We start from the raw sequence: 27664 nt of genomic DNA, 5'->3' as shown, positions 1-27664 counted from the left end.
ATGCCTATAGTTACTGAAAAGGAAATGTTCATCTGCCTGATTTGGATGTTCGTCCTTCTCTGCAGCTCTATAGCAGGTATGTTTCTTACTTATTAGCATCTGTCTTGCTATTAGAAAAATTTCAAGAATGTGACCATTCTCCAAATGGAATGTTGAAAAGTTCTGAATATTTAAATTAAATAGAAGTTAGTAGGTAATTGACTAAGTACTGTACAATATAGAGGGAAAAATAATTCATTGCACTCTTGATATCCTATTCTGGAATGTTAATTGTGATCATGACAGCCTGAATTTGTTTTCTTTTGTATTTAAAATCCTAAAAGGAAAAAAAAATAAATTTAAAACTTACTTTGTTAACTGTTTCCCTGTTGCACAGGTTATAGGAGGGGAATCTGCATCTGGAAGTCATATCATAGTTCAATTCCTGTCGGGTTGTAAAGGCTAGTAATTTTGGAGATCTGCTGATGGAACCATTTAATGTTTATGTAATTTGTGAACACTTAAAATGCAGTTAATATCTGCTGGTTTTGGACTGTTTTAAGTCAAATATTACCTATTCAGAGATTCATGCAATCACTACTAGTGTTCTTATTCCTAATTTTAAAAGTCACCTAACAATGTGTGGCTATTGTGGGGTGTGTGGCAACTGTTGAAGTTGGAATAGCAGATAGTTCCACACTCCCTCCACCTCTCATCTCCTCCTTCTTCAGCTGGAGTGCATGTTTGTGTGGCAGATTGTAGAGCTGTGAGGAACCTGATCTAGAAGGAAAACCATGTTATTTTTCACCAAGCTTTTATTTTTCATCTCTATCAGTTTCCTTTTGGTTCACTACACAGGAACTTCTGGCATGGAAAGGGATCAGAGCAGTAAATGAGTGGCTGAGGATTAAACATCCTTCTTGTGGCAACAGTGCCGCTTTAAACTGATTAAGTTGAATAGTATATGTTAGAATAGCAAATCACAAGGAGAGATTGAAATAATGAGTTTGTGACAAAAACTGAAAGCTCACGTGCAGTTTATCACATACAACTTAACACACAACAGTAATTTATTATATGATATTATTTGTGTCTTAAATTGTTCAGGAATTACTTGGAAGAAGGGTGCATGTCTTTCTAAAAGCTTGAACGATAATATATGAAACAGTGCAGGTAATTGCTTACAACTGATACACAGTAAAATTTGTGCAGTGAAGTGTAAATAGGCATGAGCATGACTTTGAAACACAAAAGAAATTACTTTGAAACAAAGAAGACACAAAAAGAAACACAGAAAGAAATTTACAGTTAATATACCCAAAAGATAGTGAATTATCAGAAAACAAGCAAGAAAGTTTAAAATTTGATTCCCTTTCATTCCTACAGTCTAGTAAAGAAATTATGTCTGTAAAAGTTGGTGTTTTCTTGGTTCTATTTAACTGATTTATTTCTGAAATTTGCCTTCAAGAAATTAGTAGCAGCAAAAAACCAAAAAGATACCTTCTTGCAGGACTCTTATGGGTGATTCTTGCACTGTTTCATAACTTTGCTGAATTAATTCATTTAACCTGCTTCTGTGTTTTCCATTTATGTGCATTTTGTATACAATTCCTGCAGTCTATCTGGGGATATAAATTCTATGAGAAATAAAAGGAACAATGAAATATTGAAATATATTACAGCTTACTTGTAAATTTTAAGCTTACCAGTTTGACATATTTTTGATAGAGTGATTAGTGATGATAACATCTAAATGGTATACATACCTTTTACATATAGGAGTGTTTCTTAAAAACAGATTTAAAATACAATAGTCTCTTTTTTCATTTTCTGCTGTTAAAAAACATTTGAGTTGAAATTTTTCCATTTTTTCTGGTAAGGTATAGAAACATAATTCCTGTATAATTTATAACATATAGTAAAATACACATATTTCCCCATCCCTGGAAGTATTCAAGGTCAGGTTGGTCTGGGTGTTGAGCAACCTGGTCTGATGGAAGGTGTCCCTGCCCATGGCAGAGGGGCTTGAAATAGATGACCTTTAAGGTCCCTTCCAACCCAAAACCACCCTATGGTTCTGTTATGATTCTACAGTAATATGGTAATTAGTGTGAACTGATTTTCCAAACACCAATATATAATTTGAGTGACTAACTGAGCATTTTGTTTAAATCAACTTCATATGAAAAAAAAAACTAATTAAATTATCTGTAGACAAGAAAATAAGTTATCATGCTTCCACCTGTATTTAAGAACTATTTAGGTTATGTGATATCTTTGATTTTGTCTTTAGGTGAAAACTCTATCAGAGATGTTGACATTTTTCCTTCATCTCCTGAAATTGAAAGAGGATCCACCCTGAAACTGTTTTGTGTTCTTGGAAAACGCTACACACCTCACAGGAATGCAAGCCAAATCATCTGGAAATTAAATCGTGAATTGATCGCTCAGGAAAACTATAACATTGTGAATGAGACTGTATCTAGTGTAACCATCCATAATTTCACTTACAGCAAAGCTCATGTGAAATGTTTCACTAAGTACCTGGGGAATGAACAACTTCTGGTTCACACTGAAGTTAAATCTGGCTGTAAGTAGAAATGCAGAAAAATTGATTGTAATGTTTTTTTACTAACTTTTTTTTTTTTTTCCTTTTAAAACAACTTTATTTTTTTAAGCTTGTGGCATGGTAAGATACCTGTCTTAAAGTATCTCTTTTTTTTTCTGAAGTAAAACAGAAATTGCAGGCATTCCTTACTGACATTGGTCCATAACCTCTCTGAGCCTTACTTTTGGCCAGCTGAAGTGAGAAGATGTTGTCTGCTGAGTTCAGAGGGTACTGGATCTGTCCCTTTGGTTATGTCTTTTGTCTAGCCTAGCCAACTTTAGCTTTCTCAAGGGATGATTTCCACTCTAATCCCCTGGAGCACATTACAGGATAAATATGCACGAAATAATCTAATTTATTGAACAGATTAAGAGAAGATGATGCTAACCTATACCTTGGGGGTCCCGTTTTAGTGAAGAAACAATAAATGCAGGAAATTACATCTGTGTAATAAAAACCAGCAGAAAGTATTGCCTGTCATGCCACAAGCTTGTCAGTAAAAGAAAGATCTTTTGAGTGTTGTATTAGATGGGACAGAAAAGTACTATTTTGGAGAGAGGGTTTTTCAACCAGTTAATTTCACTGGGAGCAGTTCTCTTCCTTTCATTTCCAGTTTTTTCTATCGAGTGAAGAAGTCTGGCTTTAACAAAGAAGTCTTTGAGGGGGTTTTTTGGATGACTTCAGATTATAGAGATTGCAGAGGAAAGTTTCATTTGTGCCGTCTTGCTTATAAGATAAAGAGGATCCAGAATTCCTGACCTCTGCAAGGTCATATAGATATGTTTCCCAGGAAGTTGTCTTCTGCACCTGAGGTCGTGCAGGCTCCTCATATTAGGAGTTTTCATAGGGTACATGGTTAGACATTTTGGGAAGGAAGCAAGAGGAGTTTTAGCTTTCAGATAATGCATTTTCCTGGAATTTTGTGCTGTTTCTTTGTTTTCCTTTAACTCTCTGGACTGGCCTTAAGGTCCAGGCATGTTACAGTAGGTAAACTAAGAGGTTCAGGAGAAAGTATGCAATGGTTTGACATAGGAGAGTTAATGAGTTAGTGCAAAAATACCTTCAGGCCCACTTAGTTAAGTACTTCTTAGAAGTAGTCAGAGAAAATCTCCCTGTTTCCTTGGGGAAAGAAAGAGTAGTTTTGATTCTGGTTTTGCGAGGAGTTTTGAGGGCAGAAGAAATTGTAAAATGAAGGGCTATGCAAGACACTTATTGAAGTTTGCTCTAAACTGCTTTTTGACCAGTAAAATCAGTGGCACGTTAAAGTTACTTATTTTTACTGAACTTTTTTTTAACCTTTGTCTTTGCAGTTCCACCAGACATACCAAGAAATATTTCCTGCATTTATTACTTTGATGTTGAACTTACCTGCACCTGGTCTTCAGGAAGAGAAACAAATCTTAAAACAAATTATACTCTTTACCGAAAAATGTGAGTAGAGGGTGCATTGGGAACTGGGATGCTAGAGTGAGACCAACAGCTCCATTCGCCTCATGTCCTGACTTCTGTTTAAAGAAAAACTGGAAGTTCCATGGAGTTCAGAGTCATGGCATTTCCTCACTAAACTCAATTAATTTGGTGGTTGATATCAGTTGAAAAAAAATTATAGTCTGATACCGTTTTAATACACTATAAAGAAAATGAGCATTTGCAACCCAATATTCACTAGACAGATGTTTATATCAGAACTGTTACTTGTTTCCTGAGCGAGCCTAGGTACAAATGGAGAATGGTGGTACTTTGTGGTAGTGTTACCGAGAAACTTTCTGTGGTACCTAACTATCCTCATTTTGGATGGGTAAAAATGATTGCTTCCTCCTCTACTTTATCCAGTTCCCAGTCAAAACCTTTAAAGCTCCTCTTAGTCTGCTTGAAACTGGCAGGGTTTAACCTGGAGACCTTTCTAGTCAGAAAATTTCAGTGGAAAAAAACAGGAGTCAGTTGTCCCTTGTGGATTGGTCCCATCTGGGGATGTGAATTTACAAATAGTAATTATGTAGTCTCACATCTTTTAGTGTTTCTGATCCCACTATAGAAGCATAAATATCTGATTCTTTCAATTTCTGTTAGATTTGACATACTGTTTAGGAGCTTACTTTTTCATAAGTTACTATGAAAATGGTGAACTCAGTGTTGTTCCAAGGCAGATTTCAGGTAAAATTTTGAAGGTGATAGCACAGATTTTTGTCCCAAATATACTTGTAAGTATGCTCTTCATAACAGTGCTGCTTGTAGTGCTCTTTTTTCTGCATAATCAAGATTCTAAGTAATATGATTTCATTAAGAGTTTTCTAAAAAGTCTAAAATTAATCTTGAGAACTGTAAGGAATTCAGATTCCAAATGAGACATTTTCCTATTGTAAGTTATGCTACCATGTGGTATCTTTTTTACTTAAATGGTAGGGCAGGAAGACATCTTTAGTTTTATCTCCATTTTAGGCTTGACATTTTGCACTTCTAGCTTCATTAGGTGGAACTTTCTTACTCCTTCTAGTCTTTCTACGTTTTATTACTTAGCTGAGTTTGCGAAACCATAAACTAGAACAGCTGCTGAAAGTAAGTTTCAATATTGTTCTTCTCTGTACCAGCATGAATTCTTCTTTAACCACACAGTGAGCTGGATTGCAGAACTATTTCCAGTAAAATCTAACCATTAATTTTAATCCAGATAACTCCCCAGCTGAACTTACCATGTGACTACGAAAGTGCTGGTGTAAGGGAGCAGAGAGTTCAGGCTGGAAACAAACAGCAATGCGTACTGGAGAAGTTGGACCATTTGCTTTCGCAGCAGTGCAGGCTCACACTAGCTCAGGGGTGTCAAACTCATTTTCACTGGAGGCCACATCAGCCTCACAGTTGCCTTCAAAGGACCTAATGTAATTTTAGGATTTGGCCTGTGGGCCTTGTGTTTGCCGCTCGGTTATGTGCATTGTGCTCCTTTATCACTGACACTGTCTCATAACACGAAAGACATACTGATTTTTATCCTTGAAACACAAACATATTTGCTTTCTCATCTATCATTACATTGCCTTCCTTCTGCATCAATCTTTCTCTTACTGGACATATTGGGATTCAAATTATTCCACCAAAGATGGTATGGTGTGCCACCTAAGTAAAAGACCAGCATTGCCTTAAGAACCAGGTTAAATAATAGTCAGGTCCTCTCACACAGGCTCACCTTTCCTTCAACCCTCCCTCCCTAGAAACAGCAGCCAGTCTTTCTCCATCAATTCTCCTCCTCCATCTATCTCAGTAACATTCTCCTTATTCTCCCATTGCTGATTCCTTGGACAGCAACATTATCCTTAATGCCATTCCCCAGCATGAACACTCTCCTCATTCTTCCATGGTGGAATAAGGAGAATGTTCCTTTGGGGGTGGACATGCCTACTGATAATTCTTTTATCACCCCTCATGAGAAGCTTTCTCCATATTCCACCATTCCTTCCCCAAGTAGAGACATTCACTTTATTTCACCATTACAAATCCTAGCAGGCACTTTCCTTCTTGCCCCATCTGCTCAAGCCATCCCCACTTAAAGGGGTATTGCCAACCGGGCAGTCGCATTTCATTTGATAAGGTACCAAGATACATGAACTTTAACAAATGGCTGGGACTGTGGTACTATGCCTAACTACTGCTCATGCTCCAGAGCTGTCCTGTTATTAAATGACATATTATTAAATTACATTAGCATGTCATTGCACAAGTGTGGCCACCACTGCTGGACCGCAGAGCTGGCTGTAACCATGGAAAATAAGGTAGAATTCATGAGTGGGATGCTGGCTGCTGGTTACAAAATACCTTTTAAAGGTACTTTTTAAAAATAACATGTAATTGCTAACTTGAAGTTCATGTATCTGGCTGATTTATTAAAAAATTAAATGAAACATTTGCCCAGTTGAGAGTACCCCTTTAAGAGTCCCATCCCAGCTACCTCCACACATGTAATTCTTGTCTGTCTTGTCTTAGAGTGCCCCGAGACAGTAATTGGTGTCCCCCGTCAATGTCACCTATTACTCTTCTCACACAGGCTCACCGCTTTCCTTTAGCTACAGCCGCAGCTCCTGCTGTTCTGCTCCTGCAGCACAACACATGTCACATGCGCTGCACGCGTGACCAACACTGGCAGGAGCCTGGGGACATGGAGATCAGCACTGCCACTGGTAGAAACAAGGTGTCGGGCCACATAAAACAAGGCAGAGGGCTGGATTGCCTGTGTGCCATGTGTTTGACACCTGTGCACTGGCTTAAAAACATTCAATCTGTTTTTTGAGTTAGATGAATTATCTGCTTGCTTACTGCATAATATGAAATATTTAACACCAGCCCCATATACAAGTTTTCATTTGTTGAAGAATTTGTGTGGGTCAGTAAATTGAAACAAATTTTGTTAGTTTTGCATCCCACACTACTTATTATAAAAGCATATGCTGTTAAGACAGCGTATTATCACTGTGCTCTTTCAGGAAAATCTGTTGAATTTGTCTTACCTGGTGATAGTTTGGCAGTGGTACAGTTTGGCTTTACTTTTTTCTCTGTTTAAAAGATCAAGAAAATCTTGTTATCATGTAGTTCCACATGGCATGTGTTACTAGCTCTATCTGTATTTTTAAAAGACTTTTTCTGTGGAGTTACATGGTTTCACTTTACTTTGAGATTTTACTCTAAAATTACTAATAATAATAAGAAGTGGATTCCCAATTAAGGCATTTTTACTCTTCATTACTGCTCCTGGGAAGTTGTCTTACTAATTGTGATTAAAACCAGATGAGTCTATGCAGGCTATTTATATGCATTTGCACGAGCAGTGCAAATAAGAAAGAGTATTCATTTGCATGAACATATCATCTAAGGAGATGTTCACTGATAAAAATGTCCTGCGATATCAAAAACATATAAATAATAATTAAATAGTAACCCAGCAAACAGTTTGAGTTATTCTAAGAGAATTTTCTAACTCCTTTTTTTTTTTTTTTATTTTCAGGATGACAGAAGGAAGGGTGACTCTTCTAAATACCATGGGCTCCTGCCAAAGCAAAACGGAATCATGTTCATTTAATTATCCAGATACTCCATATAGTAGTTCTTTTTGTTTCCAGGTGAAAGCTGAAAATGTTTTGGGTGAAGCCTTATCAGATTGTGTTCCTATACCTTTGGAAAAAATAGGTAAATAAAAAGAGTTAAATAAATACAAAGCAGTGTAAGTTGAGCTGATGGCACCCTCCTCAATTCTTTCTTCCCTCTATAACATACAGGTTAGAGAATGCTGGAACAAACTGTGTAATCGAAGTTGGTTTATATAGAAGAAAATAATAAAAAAACCCGTTTTTCAATATAGTAATATTGAAATTATTATTTGGGTTTTGTTTGGTTTTAAATTGGTTTTAGCTTTGAAGTTCCATCTGATTTTAATTGTTAGCAAAAATTATGAAGTCTCTGAAATTACATCTAGGGTTTAATAAAAAGGTTCATCCTTCCCAATTTTTCTTTTTCATCAAAATTTGGATGCTTCCAATTTAGTTGAAGCAAGCCTCTTGTTCTGTTTCAGTTGATGGCCTTTCCATGTAAAATTTTTTGAAATTATTAGTGGTACAACAGCAATTTTCAGCAATTTCTTGTTCTTACTGAGGGGTGGTGAAAAACAATAGTGTGTTGTATTCATACTATGAAATGTCTAACTACAACAATATTTTTTAAGACAATGTCTGATGTATCCATTATAAACTACTAAGTTTTTCATTATTAACAAGTAAAGGCCATATACTAAAACTCTTTGTCAAGCGAAGTGCTGCTCAGTCTATACTTTTGTATTTTTGAGTGGGACCAGATGTCAGTGCAATACCCGGCTGTAAATGAATAGTGGTATCATCACATCCAGCTCTGCCCATCGTTTACTCTGCTATTCTGCTTTCTGTTTGAGAATGTTAAAAGCCCAGCTGTTCTGCTGTTCCCTCAAGCCAGTACTTCTTTTTTTCCCCCCTTCTTTTTCTTTTCCCCCCTTCTTTTTCTTTTCCTCCCTTCTTTTTCTTTTCCTCCCTTCTTCTTCTTTTCCTCCCTTCTTCTTCTTTTCCTCCCTTCTTCTTCTTTTCCTCCCTTCTTCTTCTTTTCCTCCCTTCTTCTTCTTTTCCTCCCTTCTTCTTCTTTCCCCCCCAATCCCCTCTCTTCATGCTCTGCTGCATTTTCTTCTGTTCGTTTTGGTCTAGTTGATCAACAACCCTTTTAACTGAGTATTTCTGTGGCACTGCTCCACCAGCACTCCAAGCAGAGGCTCCTTTGCTCCTGTATGCAGACCTGCTGTGGCTCCTTGTGACTTTCCGCACCCCCAGTGCTTGCCAATTCTTTCCCCATTGTCTCCTTCACGCTTCTCTCCCCCTCAAATCCTTTCAACTGAATTCTTCCCTCAGCTGCAGTTTGGACTTCACTTTGGCAAGCCAGCTTCCTTTCTTTTCCCTGCTGTTACTGTCTCCTGCAGATAACTTCCCATATGTAGAGCTGCGCCTGTAAAATTGGCCATCATGTGAATACTCTGGTAGGATGTACCTTATTGGCATAATAGTTAACATTCTTTGAACACACATAGACAGAACAATTCCAAACATATTTAGAAGCTCTTTCTCCTGGTAATGATTTGTTTCTCCATTCTAGAGAAATTTCAACCTCCTGAAATACTTTCAGTAAAAAAAATCACTGGTATAAAGCAGTTGCTTACGTTAACCTGGAAAATGCCTGAGAAGATTATCCCTGCACAAGATGTAACTTGCCAGGTTCACTACAAAAACTTGTATTCAAACTCTTCGGTAAGCTACATAAGTTTACTTCTGAATGTTAGCTGCTTTGTGACTAATTTCTTAATGTTATAAAAAGCTAAATAGTAAAAAGGCAACAAGTAGTTGGAAATAGTGGTTAAAACCTTGTTATTTTAGTGAACCTTAAGTATACACAGTCTTAAGATCGTTGTTTCGTTGACTAGGGTTAATTGTTCTCTTCCTTTAGGTCAGTGTCTGTTTTGGTACATAACATACTTCTAAATGTTTCTGAGAAAGGCTAAGGTATGACCTTAGGCTAATGGATTACATGGTCAGAATATTTGATTTTCCTCTCACATTCTGGTCATGAAAACAGCATTTACTCCTAAACACAATAGTTGAACCAAATTAAGATGGACTAACGATACATTAATTTTCAAGTGAATTAAAGTAGAAATTTTGCAAGATGGAAAATAAGGCAAGTTATTTTTCTGAGTTTCTGCCACTTAAAAGGAACTGTTGTAGAAAAAACAGTATTTAGTTATTTGCTTCCTTCAGGTAGCCTATTCCAATGCTCCTCAGGATGGAAGTGATTATGTTCACAGTCTTACTGTTTCCTCTTCCAAATCTAAGAATGGGTCAGGTTGCTTGTCTTGTGGTTTTGTTTGTTTGTTTGTTTTAAGCTCATTAAACTGAGATGTGTTCCTTGACTTTACTATTTTATACGTTAAATTTGTAATTCTGGAAGAGAAGAGTTCATCAGGGTAACTAATAGTAACCCTCAGAGCTTTAAAAAAGTTCCTTATACAAAAGCTGTTTCTAATTAGCATCCTCCTTGCATTCTCAAGGCAAGCATCTGTACTGTAGGTATGACACATTAGTTGTTGGATCCAAGATATAATATTTGGGATGATCTGGTGGGCAGGATGGCTCAGGTCCATGCAGAATGTTAGAAACAAACCCAATATTTATTTAAAAGACTCGTTCAAGATGTTTATCCCTTTGAACTAAAGACACTGGTCCTTGTGATGATTGCATGCACATGAGATCCTTTCAAATGCTGGGGGAGCTGGGTCTGTTCAATCTGGAGAAGAGAAGGCTGAGAGGGGATCTTACCAATGCCTATAAATATCTCAAAGGTGAGTGTCAAGAGGAGGGAACCAGACTCATTTCAGTGGCGCCCAACAATAGGATGAGGGGCAATGGGCACAGACTGAAGCACAGGAGTCTCTGTCTGAATATGAGGAGAAACTTCTTTACCTGGAGGTTGACCGGGCCCTGGAACAGGTTGCCAAGAGAGGTTGTGGAGTCTCCTTCTCTGGAGACATTTAAAACCTGCCTGGATCAGCCCCTCCTTCCATGATCTGTAAACTCTCCTCTTCCACTTGAGCTTACTGAGCAGTTCCCTGTTTAACCATGTGGGTCTCCTGGCTACCTTCCTTGACTTCCTATATGCTAGGATGCTCTGATCTTGAGATTGGAAGAAGCAGTACCTGAATGCCAGCCAGCTGTCTTGGGCCCCTTTATGTTCAAGTAACCTTTCCCATGGGCTTTCCCCTAGCAATTGCCTGAAAAAGACCGAAGTTGGCCCTACTGAAGCCCAGGGTTGCGATTCTGCTTGCTATTCTGTTCCTGCCACAGGAGATCCTAATTCCACCATTTCATGGTCACTGCAGCTAAGGCAGCCCTTGACCTTTACCGCTTCAACCAGACCCTCCTTGTTAGTGAGGATGAGATCCAGCAGTGCTCCTCTCCTAGTTGGCTCCTTCACCATTTGCATCAGGAGGTTATTGTCAGTGCACTGGAGGAACCTCCTGGACTGTGGCTGGCTGGCTGAGTAGTCCTTCCAGCAAACATCAGGGAAGTTAAAATCCCCCACGACAACCAGGGCCTGTGATTGTGAGGCCACTCTCAGCTGCCTGTAGGATGCCTTGTCAGCTTCCTCGCCCTGATCTGGTGGCCTGTAATAGACACTCACAACAGTAGCACCACTGCCAGCCTGCCCCTTGATTCTCATCCACAGACTCTCAACTTGCTCCTCATCCACCACGAGCCGGTACTCAATACATTGTAGTTGCTCTCTCACGTAAACAACAACTCCACCACCTCGCCTTGCTGGCGTGTTTTTCCTGAGAAGGACATAGCCATCCATGACCACATTCTAGTCATGTGAGCTGTCCCACCATGTGTCTGTAATTGCCACCAGATTATAATCTCCTGACTGAACACAGGTTTCTAACTCCTCCTGCTTGTTCCCCATGCTGCGTGCATTGGTGTACAGGCATTTCAGGGAGGGAGCTGAGCACACTGATTTCACCGCAGGGAGATGAGAGACCTCCTGGTCTTCATCAATTTTGGAGTGCTGCCCCACTGGTGCAAGCCCAGCTACAGCCCCATCCCACTTGGGGATCACTTTTTCCCCTTGGATCACTTTTCTACTTTTTCACTATCAAATACAGTCTACATCTGTTTCCTTCCTCAGAACTTACTTGCATTTTTCCACAGACATTCTAGAGGAAAAATAGTAACGATGATCAGTAAAGACAAAAATCCAGTGAGTTTAGTCCTATAATATGTTAGTTCATAGTCCTATAATATGTTAATTCATAGGTTTGTCCGTAGCCAATGCAATGGGAATGGCCAACAAAGCCTCAAACCATCAGTTATATATATAGGAGCTGTTTTTCTGTCTGTCAGCACATATATGCCAAAAAAAAAAAAAAGTTTGAGCAAACGACAGATATTTTCTTGACCTTTTAAGCCTTCCTACTAAAACAATCTCAATAGTTTGCTGTGAACTGCTTATCAGTGTTCTGTAAATCACTGAATTTACTCTCTTAGAAGGAGTTTTCTGTTGTTGACAATGAGTCTCTTAAGATCAGAATGGACTAAAATTTAAAGAGGTTAGAGGTTGTTTGTCAGTGCCCTTCCCATTATGGTAGTCAAAGGGAGTGGGTGTCTGCACTTCACGTTGTTTTAGTTTTTTTCACTTTTCATTGGAAGGTTCAACTGGGAGAAGACAAGAACCTGTTGTTGTAAACTTATGTGGCATTATTACTTCATTCTAGCCCTCAAGAGGGAATCTTCCTCATTCCAAAACTTACCTTTGCTGGCCTTGTTAGAATTTAGCTAGCTTTAACATTTATTTTAGCATCTTTCTGTTTCAGCCATCTGAAATTTGAGAGGGAGGACAATCGTTAATTATTCATTAATTCTTGAAATTTGGAGATGACATTATTGTTGGCGTAGTGATTATACAGACTCAGAGAATAGTTTGGATTGGAAGGGACCTTCAAAGCTCATCTAGTCCAACTCCCCTGCAATGAGCAGGGACATCTTCAACTAGATCAGGTTGCTCAGAGCCCCATCCAGCCTGGCCTTGAATGTCTCCAGGCATGGGGCATCTACCACCTCTCTGGGCAACCTGGGCCAGTGTTTCACCACCCTCATTGTAAAAAGATTTTTCCTCATGTCCAGCCTGCATCTCCCCTCTTTTACTTTAAAACCATTAGGCCTTGACCTATAGCAACAGGCCCAGCTAAAATGTCTGTCCCCATCTTAATATCTGTCCCTCTGTAGACAAACACTTAAATCTTTCTATGATTCCTGTTGTTTTCTTCTACTTCCTGTTGTCAGTCCAGGTGAGCTGATACATAGATTTCAGTTCCAGCTTTTCCTGTCTTGTTCCACCTTTTGTTTTGGAACAACAATCTGTTCTCTGACTTCCAGCAGTGAGATGTGAGTGGGCTTCTTTTAAGAGGACAAAATTAGTCACGTCATCACTTTTCCAAGAAGAAATTGCATTGGTTATTCCCCATATTCTTGTCTTCCTTCACCATTTAAAGGCTCCATCATCTCTATTTTCTCTTAGTACCAGAATTCTCTGTATTTTCATTGGTCTTCTTATTTTAATCATAGGCTGATAATCTTTGGGGTAATCTACAACCACACTGTGATAGGGCTAAGAGCTACAAGACCGTTTTTCAGACCCTGGACTTTTACAGGAAAAATGGAGATGCTACGAAGAACAAGTAATTTTGTGTTTCAGGGGAGTGAGGTGGGAAACACAAAAACTGCATCCTTTGTGGTTTTTTTTAAAAACTAAGTCATAGATCTGCATGTAATTTCATAGCAAATAATTTTGCTCCATGTATCTACTTTCAGGAATTTGTCACTGTCTCACTGAATTCTGCAGAGAGAACAGGATCGTGTAATCTCACAGGTCTGTGGGACTCCACAGAATATTCAGTTGCCATTCGGTGTATCAGTGATGTGTCAATATTCTGGAGTGAATGGAGTAGCGTCAAAACGGCAAGCACAGAAGAGAAAGGTAGGCTAACTATTTACTAAGTTTTTCTTTGGTGGTACTTTGGGACATTAGGATTTAATAATGGAAAACTGTATTTTCAGCATATTATTGATGTACTCGATTTAGAATTCTATTGTTTAAACAGAACATGAGTATTTCATTTAAATACAGAGGAGGGAGAACATAAAACAAGAGCAAGGAGGATTTGAAAGGTGGTACGAACAACATAGGGCTAAACAAAAAAATGGGTGAAGACAGACAGTGAAGAAAGGAAAAATGAAGACTGTAGATGGAGGCTGAACATGGTTAAGTTGGATAGTAGCAGAAATTTAATGTAGCAATTATGTCCAATAAAATGAATTCTAAATAGAGAAGTTAAATTGCCAGTTATAAAACAAGACAAGAAAATCTTCTCTAGAACTTAAAAAAAAAAGCAGAAGGAAACATAGGAAGAGGGAAGCTGTGCTAATTAGGTAAAAAAGACACAAAATTTCACAAGGGAAACCTTTTTAGTAAGTTACTCTTAGATGGTATTTTTTAGACCTTTTGTTTGTTTTCACCATATTAAACTATCTTATTAATATAACAACAAATTTCAAGATATTTTTCTGTCTTTAAACAGCTCCTTTAGAAAAAGTGGATTTGTGGAGGGTAATTGAGTCTTCACACTCAGATGGAAGTAGATCTGTACATCTTATGTGGAAGGTAAGTACTCTTTTTGTGAACTGCTAATCATATTTGTATTCTGGAGCTGATATTGTGTTGAAGTATTTAGAACATATAACAGCCAGGGGGGTTTTCTGTCATTGAAAAAAAAAAAACAACCCACTGAACTAAAGAAGAATTGAAAAGGCTTTTGTTTACTGAATGGTCGATGAATAGAGTTTTGTAATCTGTGCAGAAAGGAAGGGTTTAATTGTGTTCAGATCACTGGAAAATCTGACTGAAAGTCTTTACAACTGCTCTTAAATAATACAGCTTACCAAATCTGTGTTTAAATTCAGTTTAATCTTCTATTAGAATGACCAGAGGCTATTTGTGGTTCAAATCTCAGTATTTGACTTTTTAACCTTTCCTTCAATGAAATTGTTGCAGCTGACTGTCCTGAAGGTAGGACTGAAGAAAGTACCTTTTGTTTCTAAATTTAGTATAACCATTTTCTAATTTGATCTGGACTCTTTAATACAATGTATACGTTTGATTATACGAATAACTCTGTGAAATACTTACTACTTCATTTTTTTTTTTAATAGCCATTAAACAGCTTTCCACCTCCTGGGAGAATTCTAGGCTACAAAATTCAGTATTTTCCAGAAAACAACGTTGCACTTAAAATTACTAACAACTCTACTGATAATAAAATCAGTTTACTTTTAAATGAAGAAGCATATATAATATCTATTACTGCCTATAACTCTGCTGGAAATTCTCCTGAAGCTATTTTGAGGATTCCATCCACTGATGAAAAAAGTAAGATTTCTCAGTATTGTGTTGTATTGAACTGTATCGTGTACAAAGCTGTGAAGTCCATTACTTTTTACTAGAACAATATTCTTTGCTATCATAATTAATGTCTTTGTCATAGACAATTGTTGTTGGGGATTCTCTTTTGAGATACAGTTGTTAAGATATCAGAACTTTCTGATATCTTATTAGAATTTCTGTTTTATTACTTTATGAACATTTTTTTGTTATGTTTTTATAGCCCTGGACCTCCCAAATAAGTTTATAGCGTCCCACTCAATTTTGTCTTATCCCTGTACTAGGTCGCAAAACTTGTTACCACAGGTCATCACTGCAGTGCATTTAACAACACCATTCCAAGATGTTTTTATTAGAAGTCCCAAATATATGTCAGTGGAAGCAGAGAGTGAAACACTGTGTTTGTCTTCATTTCATATGCATTCCCAAAGTACCCCATCCCACACACTGCCAGACTTAGGAAACTGTTCCACTCCAGCACAACAGCTATGTTCTTTGGTTCTTACATTTAATTCTGATACATCTGTGAGCCTTGTATTGCAACATCTTGCTGCCTACCCATGGTCTGGATAGAGGTTGCATTTGACACGCTTGAATCACTTCTCCTACATCAGTTGTTCATGAAATAAGTACAAGTGTCCCTCTGGAATTGCTCAATCAAATTCCAGTCTAATCAGAAAACTGGTTATGTAGACATGATGTCATCTTGTCCTGGAGGTTGATGACTACCTCTCTATCCACTTCTGTATCCCACAGTAAATGTTTTTCTGATTTTTCCATGCTGTGAAATGCCTTCTCCTCCCCCCCGCCCCGTTACATACGTTTCTTTTGCCTCTGCTTCACCAGGTCTTTTTTCCCCTCTGCTTTGCCAGGTTGGGTTTTCACTCAGACTTCCATTACCTTTGTTCTGCAGGTTGATGGTTCAGTTTGGCTTCCCTGTCATTCATTACCTTGACGACTTGATTTACTGTTTTCATATTGCCTTTGTGATATCAATCAATACTTGCTTATCTGCATGACCTGTAACACTGGTAGCAAAACGATTTGTTAAATTTCACAGACTGTAAAATTCAGATCCAAAAAGAGAGACTAGTCTCAGATTCTGTATATGTAAATCCTGTTAAGTATAATCTCCTCAATCCTCACTTGCCCATTTTCATTGTAACACTTCTTACATGCTTCATTTTACAGTATTTTGAGTACATGCATGTGAACATAGGTATAAAGTATGTTTTTAACCTTTTTTTTTTTAACCTTGACTAGGTCCTCTATTCTTCTAAAAAAGCAACCTCAGCTTGCCATAGTTGAACTGTGGTTTTTTGTTGTTTGTTTGTGTCAGGCTTTTTTTCCTGCAGTTTTTATGAAGATAGAATTGCTGACATTTTCTGTTACATTTTTAGCTTTTCAGATGATTGAAGCAGTGAGGACCTTTACAACAAATGAAGAAGTGGTTGTGGCATGGATAACCTCCAAACCAGAAGTAACTGAATATGTAGTTGAGTGGTATCAGGAACTGGAGACAGATCCTTTTGGTAGATCATGGCAATATATATCAAATTCTACAAGCTGGAAAACTAGCAAAAGTATGTTCATTTATCAGTTACAGCTGTAACACTGTACACACATACATATATGTATGTATATTTATTTATAGGTAAACCGGAAAGAACAATCATGGATGAACTCATTCCTTCAGACCATTTTGAGAAATAACAGTATTATTACATGTTTTATTGAGATCTTTGCATGTAATTTCACAGTAATTTTAACTCTCTCAAATATTCACACAACATGCAAGATGGTGTTTGCTCTCGTATAATACGAGGCTACAGGTTTCACGTTTAAGCACTTCTGTGGCTTGATCTTATGCCATGAATCTTCCAGTAGAGAGGCCTATGAGGGATGTACACTGTTTTAGCAGAGAAATCTAGAACTGAAAAGGTGAGTTTGAAAATGGGAAAGGATCACGTTCCCTCACATGTGTTAGAGGGAGAGCAAGAAACCTGAAAGAAGATTTGAGGGAGAATTCTACTTCAAAATAAGCAAGTAGAGTGATTCTTCAATCTGGCATGTTAAATATCACAATTGTATTATGACCTAAAGCATTTCTAAGAGGTTTCAGTGGCCTCATGACTGACAAATAGGTGGGGATCTGTTCACTTCTTTGTTTTATCAGCTGACTTTTTAAAAAAAGATAATCTGTCTAAGTAGTAATGTTTTAACCATGTGTATGTAGTTTGGATGAAAAACAACACAACGTGCAGAGTTCAAGAGATACATGCAGAGGCAAAACTGAATATAGATATTGATGTGAATATACCATCCATGTTATCTTTAGCTACTGAAATTAATTTACTTTTACACATTTGGATTTTCTTTTACAAACACAAGAATAATGATGAGAAAGTTTAGTATAATATATGTAATTAGTGAATTTTGGATTGTTAGTTCTTTGGTTCTTCATTAGTGATAGTAATTTTATCAAATTTGAAAATGGGTCTTGTTCATATAAGGATCTTTCTGAATCCTACATAAAGAAAAAAGAATTTCCAAAGTTTTCAGAAAACAATCTCTGCATTTTCTAATGTGAAAAAGAACACTCAGTTCATTAATAATGAATATAGCTAGCTTGTCCATGAAATTTGTCTTACTAGCTCAGACAAGTGATTTCAATACTGTTTCTGTGCCACAGTAAAACAACGTAAACAAAAATACGCTTGAAGTAAAATTCAAGAGTGGTTTATTACACATTAAACTGAGTTTGGGAGTCTTGAGTTGTAAGCTGAAAATTCCACTATTTCAGCAATTTACCATGGTGAATAAAGGAAATTAAAAGCTGTTCTCATCATACTACAAACAAACAAAACCAAAACACAGCAAACAAAATCAAAAACAAACAAAAAACTAAAAAAACCCCACCCCTAACCAAAACAAAAACTATCAAAACCACAAAAACACAAACCAGACAATTTTAATCCTCAACATTACTTCGAGATCTTTGTTTCCCTAAGCACAAGCCACATTAGAAGTGTTAGGGCAAATTCAGATTTACTGTTATTCAGGCCTGATTCTGACATTATTTTGTGGAATTATTTTAAGGATGACATGTGGGCCATCGTAACTTCTCCTGGGTTGCAATAGGTGTAAGGGACTGAAAAAGCAGTGGAGTGCTGTTATAATGCAGGGATCTACTGATAGCCATTATTCTTGCCGAATGAGCTGCAGAGCTTGAGGAGGAGTAGTCTAGGAAACCCTTTGCACTGGTTTCATCCAGGGGTGGGAAGCCAGAGGTGTGTCACCTTGCAGCTGATTAGAGTTGCTTGTAAGTAGGGAGTGAACTCTGTCAATTACTTGGCTGCTGGACTGTTCAGAGTCCAAAGCTTCCTTTCCAGAATATGCCTTGAAACATGTAAAATTATGTGGCAGAGATGTCACTTGTACAATTGTGCTTTAGAGTCACACTGGTTAGAAGCAGATCTGCAGGTGGCACAACTGGAACATCAATGTAGCTGGAGCTCCATTGAGCCTTTTAAGCTGTTGGATGTGTGAGACAAGACTCCCTTATGCAGAGCATTAAACCTAAAGATATGTGAAATTAAAAATATTCCTAGAAGTATCATTTTTTGTTTGAAAATTAAAACTTCCTCCAGAACCTTAAACTGTTACAAGAGGAATATAGAGAAGCTGTATAAGGCTGAAGTATAATTACCCATTCAAAGTATTTCCATTGAAAATTGAGTCAGAAACCAAGTGCTCTTGTGAACACTACTAAATAAAATTAATTGTGTTAAGGGCAGTAATGAGTATTCAAAGGAATAAATATACTTTGTGCTTCCCAAAAAGTTGAAAAAAATAGAGGTCTGTAACTGTGTATTCAGAACTATACTGTAATTTATTCTGCTTTCATTGTGTTAATCTCGCAAAGAGAACTGTAAGTAAATATTCATTTTTTTTTCCTTTACAGAAAACTTTAAACCATTTATATGCTATAATATCTCTGTGTATCCTCTCTATGGAAATAAAGTAGCAGCTCCATATTCAATACAAACTTACGTTCAAGAAAAAAGTACGTATTTTAAACAATGTTGTGAAAGGTGTGCTGTAGTCTGTCTCTCAGGGTGTATTATCTTTGAGCAATTGCCTGACATTACTGGAGGAGAGATGTAGATGTGGAAAAAAACAGGAGTCAGGTTTCCTGATTTCTGTTCATAGATCAGCTACTGAATTGTTCAGTGAAGAAAACTGTCTTGTGATACAGGTACACTGGTGCTTGAATGCACTCATTTGTTCTACAATTTACATACTGTATACAAAGCACTTGGAAAGACTATAGCTACAAATATGAAACAGTTTTTTAAACTGGCTTTTAAATGTTACAGCTCATTTGGATATATAATTAGATTTTATTTTAATGCTTGGCTGCATTTATCAGTCATAGTATATGAGAATAAAACAAGTGGTTTGAAAAGCTTGCTTTTTGTAAGATTTTATAACGTAACAAAATATTTGCAGTCCTGCACATGAAAAAATGGTAAGAAGTCATTATGTTTGTAAGTGAGTGGAAATGATGGATTAATTAGTGTTTTATATAAAATGTAGTTTACTGGTAATTTTAAGATTTCAGGTGAAAATATCTATTTGTGTATGTGCATATGTAGGTCTGTGTATGTGTGCACACACATAGTACAATGCACTACTAAACAGCGTTAATTACTACTAGGGGGCAATGGAGTATTGTGTGTTTGACTAATACTTACTAACACACTAACACAGTTAGAACTTGATTTCAAGTGCTTTCCTGTTTATAGGGAGGTGTGAGAGTACTAAAGGTTGTGAAAGAATGGGAAGGAAGATACCTGTTTTAAAACTGAAGTGCAGAGAACTCTTGTTTCAAAATTACGAGCAATGCACATGAGGTTGTGTTACGTGAACAGAAAGATTTTATCCAATGTAATGGGCAAAGACTAGGGGGTGCTGGGCAGCCCAGGTGAATCTCAGCTCAGGCAGACGTGTCCTACAAACACAGTGACCTTGCACCTGAGTTCACCCATGAGTGCATGAGGACGTTTTACCTCTCGATCTCTCTCTGAGGTTGTGAGAACAGAGCATGTTAATGATCTTGGGATATTCAGATGCAGTAACACTGAGAACTATGCAAATGTCAGAATGGATAAGTGGAAGTGTTATCAGAAGAAATTGCACAGTAAAGAGGGTGAGAAAAAGTTAAGGGCTATGTCAGAGCACTAGGATGACATATTAACTTGTACATTTGATACTGGTATGTGTGAAGTAACACAGATGGACAACAGTGTGGTGCTTAAACTATTTTACTACTTTTTCTCTCTTATAATTACTTTCTGTAGAGCCATCAGAAGGACCTGTGGCTGACACAGGCATTCCAGGGAAAAATGAAGTTATAATAAAATGGAAGGAGATTTCAAAGGATAAAAGAAATGGATTTATCAGTAACTATACAATATTTTATAAACCTGAAGATGGAAAAGAATTGAGTAAGTATACAGTAAACATCAACACTTTCAACAGGGTCATGACAATCTGCTGTCTGAAGTTAGTTATTTTTGTAGTTGTTAGCACACTTTGTTGTTGTATGTCATGGTAGTACAGCCATGACTGTTGACTGCATCATGCTTTCTGCTTCTCAGATGCAAATCTGATGGATCTCTGGGTGACAAATTTAGTCAGTGCATGGCAGCACAGTCATTCCTCTTTCCTTTCCATATCAGGATGGAAACTCATATATGAGAGGCTCTTTGCAAATTGTTCTCCATTAACAGTAGAAAACCTGAAATTTCCAGGTTTATGCCAAATTAGAGTATATTATTTTCCAGATACTCTATCTTTTCCCCTGTTACATATGTACTAATCTCCTTCCGTCTTGGAAAAAGTAGTGACAGAAGTAGGGGAGGTAAAGCAGGGCTAAAATGTATTGGAGAGTCATAGATCCTGTGCAGTTTCATGAATTTGAACCTTGTGAGGGTTCAGTGAATTTATAAATTCCATGGGTGTGCTTGGAGGGATACCTTTCCCAAGCCCTCAGCTTCTGGAACAGTATGGTGGAGATTTTCTGATAAAAATGTTTTTTACAGTCAGTTTTATAATAAAAGCAAAATGGCAAATGGTAGCCAAGAAGCCAAAATAAGCTGCCCAGCCATACTTTCTTTGGACATAGTTTTTAGATTAATTTCTTCAAATGTGCTTCATTTTCTGTGCTTGGTATTACTTCTCTGCTCTGGAGTCTGACAGCAGAACTTTCTGAGCATATTTTTAATGTCTTGCCTCATGAGTAGTGACAGTAGAATTCTATCTATGCAGAACTTCTCTAGCCTGAATCTCAGCAGAATCTCTAATGAGAAGTGTTTTGATCACCTACATGCAATTTTTCCTGCTTTGCTGGTTTCTGAGTAATTTAATGCTGACTGCTTTGTTTGGGGTCATCCTCAAGACATGCAGCCTCATGTTACAGCGCCACATGTCTCCCTATTACTTCCAATGTAAAGCAGACTGTGCCCATTTTAGGGGTTCAGATTAATTACTTTAGGAAGTTAGTTTTAAATAGCAACTCAAGGGACTTAAATTTAAATGGCAAATCCCTGCTGTGCTGATGTTTTTTGATGATTCTCTGATGTCACATCTTTTTGATAAGAACAGAACACGGAGTTTGTGCCAAGCTGACTTCACTGATGGCCTTTTAACTCTAGAATGTCACTTTCCCCTTCTTGATCAAAGAGCAACTCAGTTTGTTTAATCTCATGGCACATCACAGGATATGTATTTCCTGAGTGTTTCTTGACTGAGCTGAACGATGACATAAGCTGGCTTTATATTACGAAATTAAAGTCACTAAAACATTTTCTGGTCCATAAAGCCAAAGATGCTTTTAATACTGTTTGTGGACATAGAATGTTCTGCTACGTGCCCTGCTTAAAACGATTTAAAAGCGGAGCAGGTCATACTACTTCCAATAATGGAGAAGGTATTGGAAACATTGAGTTCTATCCAGAAAAACATTTTGAAACGTGGAAAAAAATTGCTGTTAACTTTGGCGTTCCTCTGACTTTATTGAGGTGATATCCCAGTGCTGATAGATTGCATCCTTTTGGAATTTTTTGAATCAATGTCTAACTGCATGTACTAGAAATACAGTTAAATTTCACAAGCTGCAGAAACTTTGTTCTTAATTTCTGAGCCCTCTATGTTAAGTTCTTAATTTCTGAACATAGGTTCCAGGAAATAAAGTTTTCAAAGCACTGTTTTCCATGATAAAATATACTACAGGAGACCATGTTTTCTCTGTCTTTAATATTAGCAAAAAAAAGTATTTCTGTTTTTAAAAATAAATACAGACAGGTTTATTTTTTTGCCCTAAACTTTTAAGTAACATTGATAAACACCATTTGGTAATTCAAGTTTTCTTGCTCAAAGGACTGATAAAGTCTCTTTGTATTTCACGTTGTATTAAAATACTTTGTGTTCTATCATTGTAAAAGATGCTAAATAAGGGTATAGTTCCCAGATACAACACTTTTTTTGTTGTTGTTGTTTGTTTGTTTATTGGCATAAATCTCCTAAAAAGATGAAACGGTGAACTCAGATGTTCTGCAATACAGACTGAAGTCCTTACAGGCTAATACACAATACACTGTCTATATCATGGCAAGCAATGAAGCTGGTGGAACCAGTGGAGAGCCAAAAACTTTCAAGACTTTGAAATTCAGTAAGTAAATTTCCAGGTTAGTTATTACTATTTTAAAAACAGGCTTGGGAGTCATAAATACAGGACATTTTTCTTTAGGCTTTTTCATTAATGTTAAGTAGAACAAGGAGAGAATTACCAAGAGTAGCTGAATTTGATGTAGTTTCACTGATCCTCTCACAGACTAAATCACCAGAATTAGAAGTCAAACCCAAAATCTTTATTTTGCTGTTAATAAAGCTGTGGAATACTATGGATGTTTGTGGAAGCAACAGTTTGTATGCTGTCAGTTATGGGATGGAGTGCCTAACAGTTTATTAAAAAGCAAACATTTCCATCTGAGATGCTATATTTAGAATAGCCGTGCATTGCGTTGCTTCTCTTCTGCTATGTAAGCTTAGCTAATAAATCAGTGCACAGGTTGTGGACTCTGTGTGTGTGTGTAAATATCCTTAAACTTGTCATGGGACTCTAACGTGGTTTATTTTTTGCCTGTAAATTCATCTACTAGTTTGCTACTCAAATGCAAGTTTAGACCATGCTGAGGTTTGATCTCCCTTGCTGCCAACACCTACCTCTGGTAGATGCTTGGAGACTAGCTCAGAAAACTGTGTGCTGTTTCAGTCAGAGTGACTTTGTATTTTGTGTATTTAAAACCTATATCCTGCATTGAATTTACTATTTATTTTGTAGTTAGCAGGTAGAAGTGGCACTATCTGACAGTTTTTGGTGAATTCAAAGCAACAAGTGCCCAGAGAGGTGGTAGATTCTTTATCCTAGATGACTTTCAAAGGTTGGCTTGGTATGACCCTAAGCAACCTGATTCTTGTTTCAGTGTTGGTCAAGGTGACTTACAGATGCCTTCTTTAACCTGAATTATTGTGTGATTCGGTTAAATAAATGAAATTTTAAAATGCAGTATATCCGTTCCTGAGATATCCTGAGAAGTCTCATCAAGAGCTGCTTTTCTGGCTCTGTAACTGTGACTTCTTGGATTCACCTTTTGACACATCATACAATGAGTACCATACAGTATTTTGAATAATTTTGGCTAGTTTTGACAGAAGTCTTTAGAATTGTGCTGATTAAGTGACTTGGATGTTGAAAATTAGCTCTCTTCAAGGGATAAATGAAGAAATTATAAACATCTGTGTTTTTCTTTTATCCTACCTCTGAAGATAAGGAAGATATTATTTTCATTGCCCTACCCATTGGATTAAGCATGTTCTTTCTGTTAGGCCTTTGGATAACATGCATTTTGAAAAAACAAGCGTGAGTACATTTTTTGCCTTCTAAAACTGAACACAATCAGTTAATTTTAACTTGTAAAAGGCAGATGTTTATGTATGTTATAAGTGCTTTTGTTGGGTTCCAAACCAATGTCAAATTAAGAAAAAAAGCCACTGAAGTAACAAATAACTAAGCGTACATGTTATAATGTAAATGCAGTTAATGTACTGTAGTTCAAAAATAAGTATTAATTTTACAAAGTCCAGTAAATCACCGCAGAAGAAATAGGGGAAAGAGATTTACATATTGCCTAAATCAGTTTATGGAAAATGCTACATGCCATTTGCACTTCTGTGGTCAGTCAAGTGAGGGGAGCATACTTTAAGCCAGTTACTGGAAAGTTAATTACCCCCCCCAAAAAGTTTCCCAGGCACTCTTAATAAATCCACTAGTACACCACAAGAACACATTTCACATAACCCCTATTGCTTATCTTAGCTACATCAATATTTTGTTATTTTGTAACACTTCCCTTGAGTTGCAAAGAAGACATGAAGAAACTAAAAATTACATCACATGAAGGTACTTGGATGCCCAATCCATGATTATGGATCCATACATGATTCATAACCCTTTAATCTGTTATCACTCTACAGGAGAAAGTGTAGAGTCTTGCATCTGGGTAGAACAAACCCAGGTTCTAGTGTAAATTGGGAAATGACCTATTAGAGAGCAGCATAGGGGAAAGGGACCTGGGGGTTCTGGTGGACAGCAGGATGACCATGAGCCAGCACTGTGCCCTTGTGGCCAGGAAGGCCAATGGCGTCCTGGGGTGTATTAGAAGGGGGGTGGTTAGCAGATCGAGAGACGTTCTCCTTCCCCTCTACTCTGCCCTGGTGAGACCACACCTGGAATATTGTGTCCAGTTCTGGGCCTCTCAGTTCAAGAAGGACAGGGAACTGCTGGAGAGAGTCCAGCGCAGGGCAACAAAGATGATGAAGGGCTTGGAGCATCTCCCTTATGAGGAAAGGCTGAGGGAGCTGAGTCTCTTTAGCTTGGAGAAGAAGAGACTGAGGGGTGACCTTATTAATGTTTACAAATATATAAAGGGTGAGTGTCACGAGGATGGAGCCAGACTCTTCTCGGTGACAACCAATGGTAGGACAAGGGGTAATGGGTTCAAACTGGAACACAAGAGGTTCCAATTAAAATTGAGAAGAAACTTCTCAGTGAGTGTGACAGAGCACTGGAACAGGCTGCCCAGGTGCGTTGTGGAGTCTCCTTCTCTGCAGACATTCAAAACCTACCTGGACACATTCCTGTGTAACCTCATCTAGGTGCTTCTGCTCCAGCAGGGGGATTGGACTAGGTGATCTTTCGAGGTTCCTTCCAATCCCTGACATTCTGTGATTCTGTCATTATCACAATGCCCCCTGCCAGATCTTAAATTGCCTTCTCACAGCATAGGGATAATATGATATAACATCCCAAAGATGACTATGAGAAATTTTTAGGGTTATGAAATGTGATTTTCTTTGGCATGAAAAGTGACTGGCTTGTTTGGCTGAAGGTTAATGAGAAGATTAAAAATCTTAAGTATTTTGGGGTGTTCAAAGCTATTAGAACCAAGGTTGCTGTCATGCGAAGCATCAGGGAATAAGTATGGCTGAAATAGTAAATATAATCTACAGCTCTTAAATCTTCACCTATGTTGTGTATTCTGAACTTTTACAATTGTAAGAAACTATGTTTTGATTCTGGAGAATACTTTGAGATGTAGTTGAGTGTTTATATTGTTGTGTAAATCAAATTGCACTGTGAAAAGTCAAGCTATGGCTTGGGGTTTTTTTTGCTTGCGATATCAACAAGAGTGATTAATTTGTTTCCTGTTTACTCTGCCATTGGTCAGTTACAAGCTACAGTGTCAGCATCATTTATCTGCTGCTGATGTGACAATTCATCATAGCTCTAGTGTGGTGTAGTGCAAGGGACACTTTCCTAGAGCAAAGTTTACCTGGGGTGGCTTTTCACTGGCTTTTGTGCATTAGTAATTTTTCTCCAATGTCTCTGTAACACAATATTTTTACTTGTTGAGATATAATAAAAATTAATGTATGAGAAAGCAATTATAATGAAAAAGATGGTGTTATTACAGGAAAGACTTTGTGAAAGGTTGATATTTTAGCAGTACTTGGGCTTTCTGGAGATGTGTTAATTTTATTTTTAATAACCTGTTTCTTCCATCATGACACTAAAATTCCCTTCTCAATGACAGGTTTAAAAAGGTATGCTGGCCTGATATACCAAATCCTGCAGGGAGCATTGCAGTGGAGTGGCCTCTTCATGTATCTGTGGTAATAATTGCTATTTTATGTATTAAAGAAGGGATCAAATGGAGAGAAGTCCTTCTCTGGAGGTCATTTTATGACTAAGTAAAAAAAAGCTATTGAGTTTCATTCCTTCTATTCAAGTGCTAAAAATGCTCATCTTTGCATTTCAAAATAATAGGAAATGGGCATATTTATAAAATATGTTGATTTAATTCTTATACGACAGTGAGAAATACTGGTTTGAAGTTACAGAGTGATTGGTGGTCATGGTTTATTAAATAAAGTTGATTAAGTGGAGTTGTTCAGGTTTACATAAAAAGTATAATCTGTGGAGAATGTGATTTAAACTTTTGTCTGAAAAATGGTAGGATAGAGTGGAAAAGGTGAAAAGAATCTGAGCTTGATTCAAACTCTTGCTATTGTTGAGCACAGAAAACCTAACATGAAAGTGTCTAACAAATGGACAGAGTAATATTGCCACTTTTAGTACTCGTTCACTTATAACTGCATCCTAGCTGAAATGCACATGAATTCTTTATTAATACACTTTAAATATTAAGTCAAGCAGAGCTCAAATGATGATATTTTATGCATTAAAAAATAACACAATATATTATCTATCCCTATATAACTTTCCCATTTATCTCTTTGTACTGACAGAATAATTCATTTTGGAAGGGAGTGACATCTGAGGCTAAAACCATGGACTTTGAAGACTTAAGTGTTTTGGAACACCCTTTTTCTGAAGAAAATAATGAAAAATCACTACTAATGAATTCTGAAAACTGTGTTTCTAAATGTACTGATATTAATACAAAAGGTGTGATTATTGGAGAGAAAAAGATACTGTATGAAGAAGAAAATGAAGTTCCTAAATGTTTTTCACCGTCCATGTCCTATATAATTACTGATCAAGATATTAGGAGTCAAATGCATTTGGCTTTGATACCAGCAAAGGCAATCCAACCCAGAGAAATGCTGGGAGATGATGTCTGCGAATCCCAACAGACTTCAATTAAAAATGAAGAAAATTATAATGAAGAAGTTTTAAAGCTGGAAGATTTCAGTGAAAATGCGGTCTTCAATCCATACCTTAAAAATTCTGTTAAAACAAGGGAATTTCTTATTTCCGAGAACTTGCCAGAACACAGAAATAATGAACCCAACAGCCAGTCAGCTGTCTCACCTCCTCTTCAAAATAATGTTGCAGGACAATCCTATGTGACACTGGACATGTTCAGGCTGGCCACAGCTCATTAG

The 27664-nt window shown here is 37.3% G+C and overlaps 1 protein-coding gene across 1 annotated transcript; it reads left to right on the top strand.

Moving 5' to 3' along the window:
• Positions 1-27664, top strand: IL31RA (interleukin 31 receptor A; the record flags this gene model as incomplete). Its single annotated transcript, XM_080362427.1, has 15 exons — positions 1-76; positions 2273-2569; positions 3898-4018; positions 7578-7759; positions 9239-9390; positions 13504-13669; positions 14271-14353; positions 14902-15118; positions 16531-16713; positions 19095-19196; positions 20494-20640; positions 22725-22865; positions 24023-24116; positions 26350-26428; positions 27065-27664. The coding sequence occupies 15 exons, from the start codon at positions 1-3 to the stop codon at positions 27662-27664; spliced, it is 2640 nt and encodes an 879-aa protein (XP_080218553.1).

This window comes from Nesoenas mayeri (assembly GCF_963082525.1).
Source record: "Nesoenas mayeri genome assembly, chromosome: Z".
Taxonomy (NCBI): Eukaryota; Metazoa; Chordata; class Aves; order Columbiformes; family Columbidae; genus Nesoenas; species Nesoenas mayeri.
Note: the sequence above shows the minus strand (reverse complement) of the source record. Positions and strands in the feature narration are given on the sequence as shown.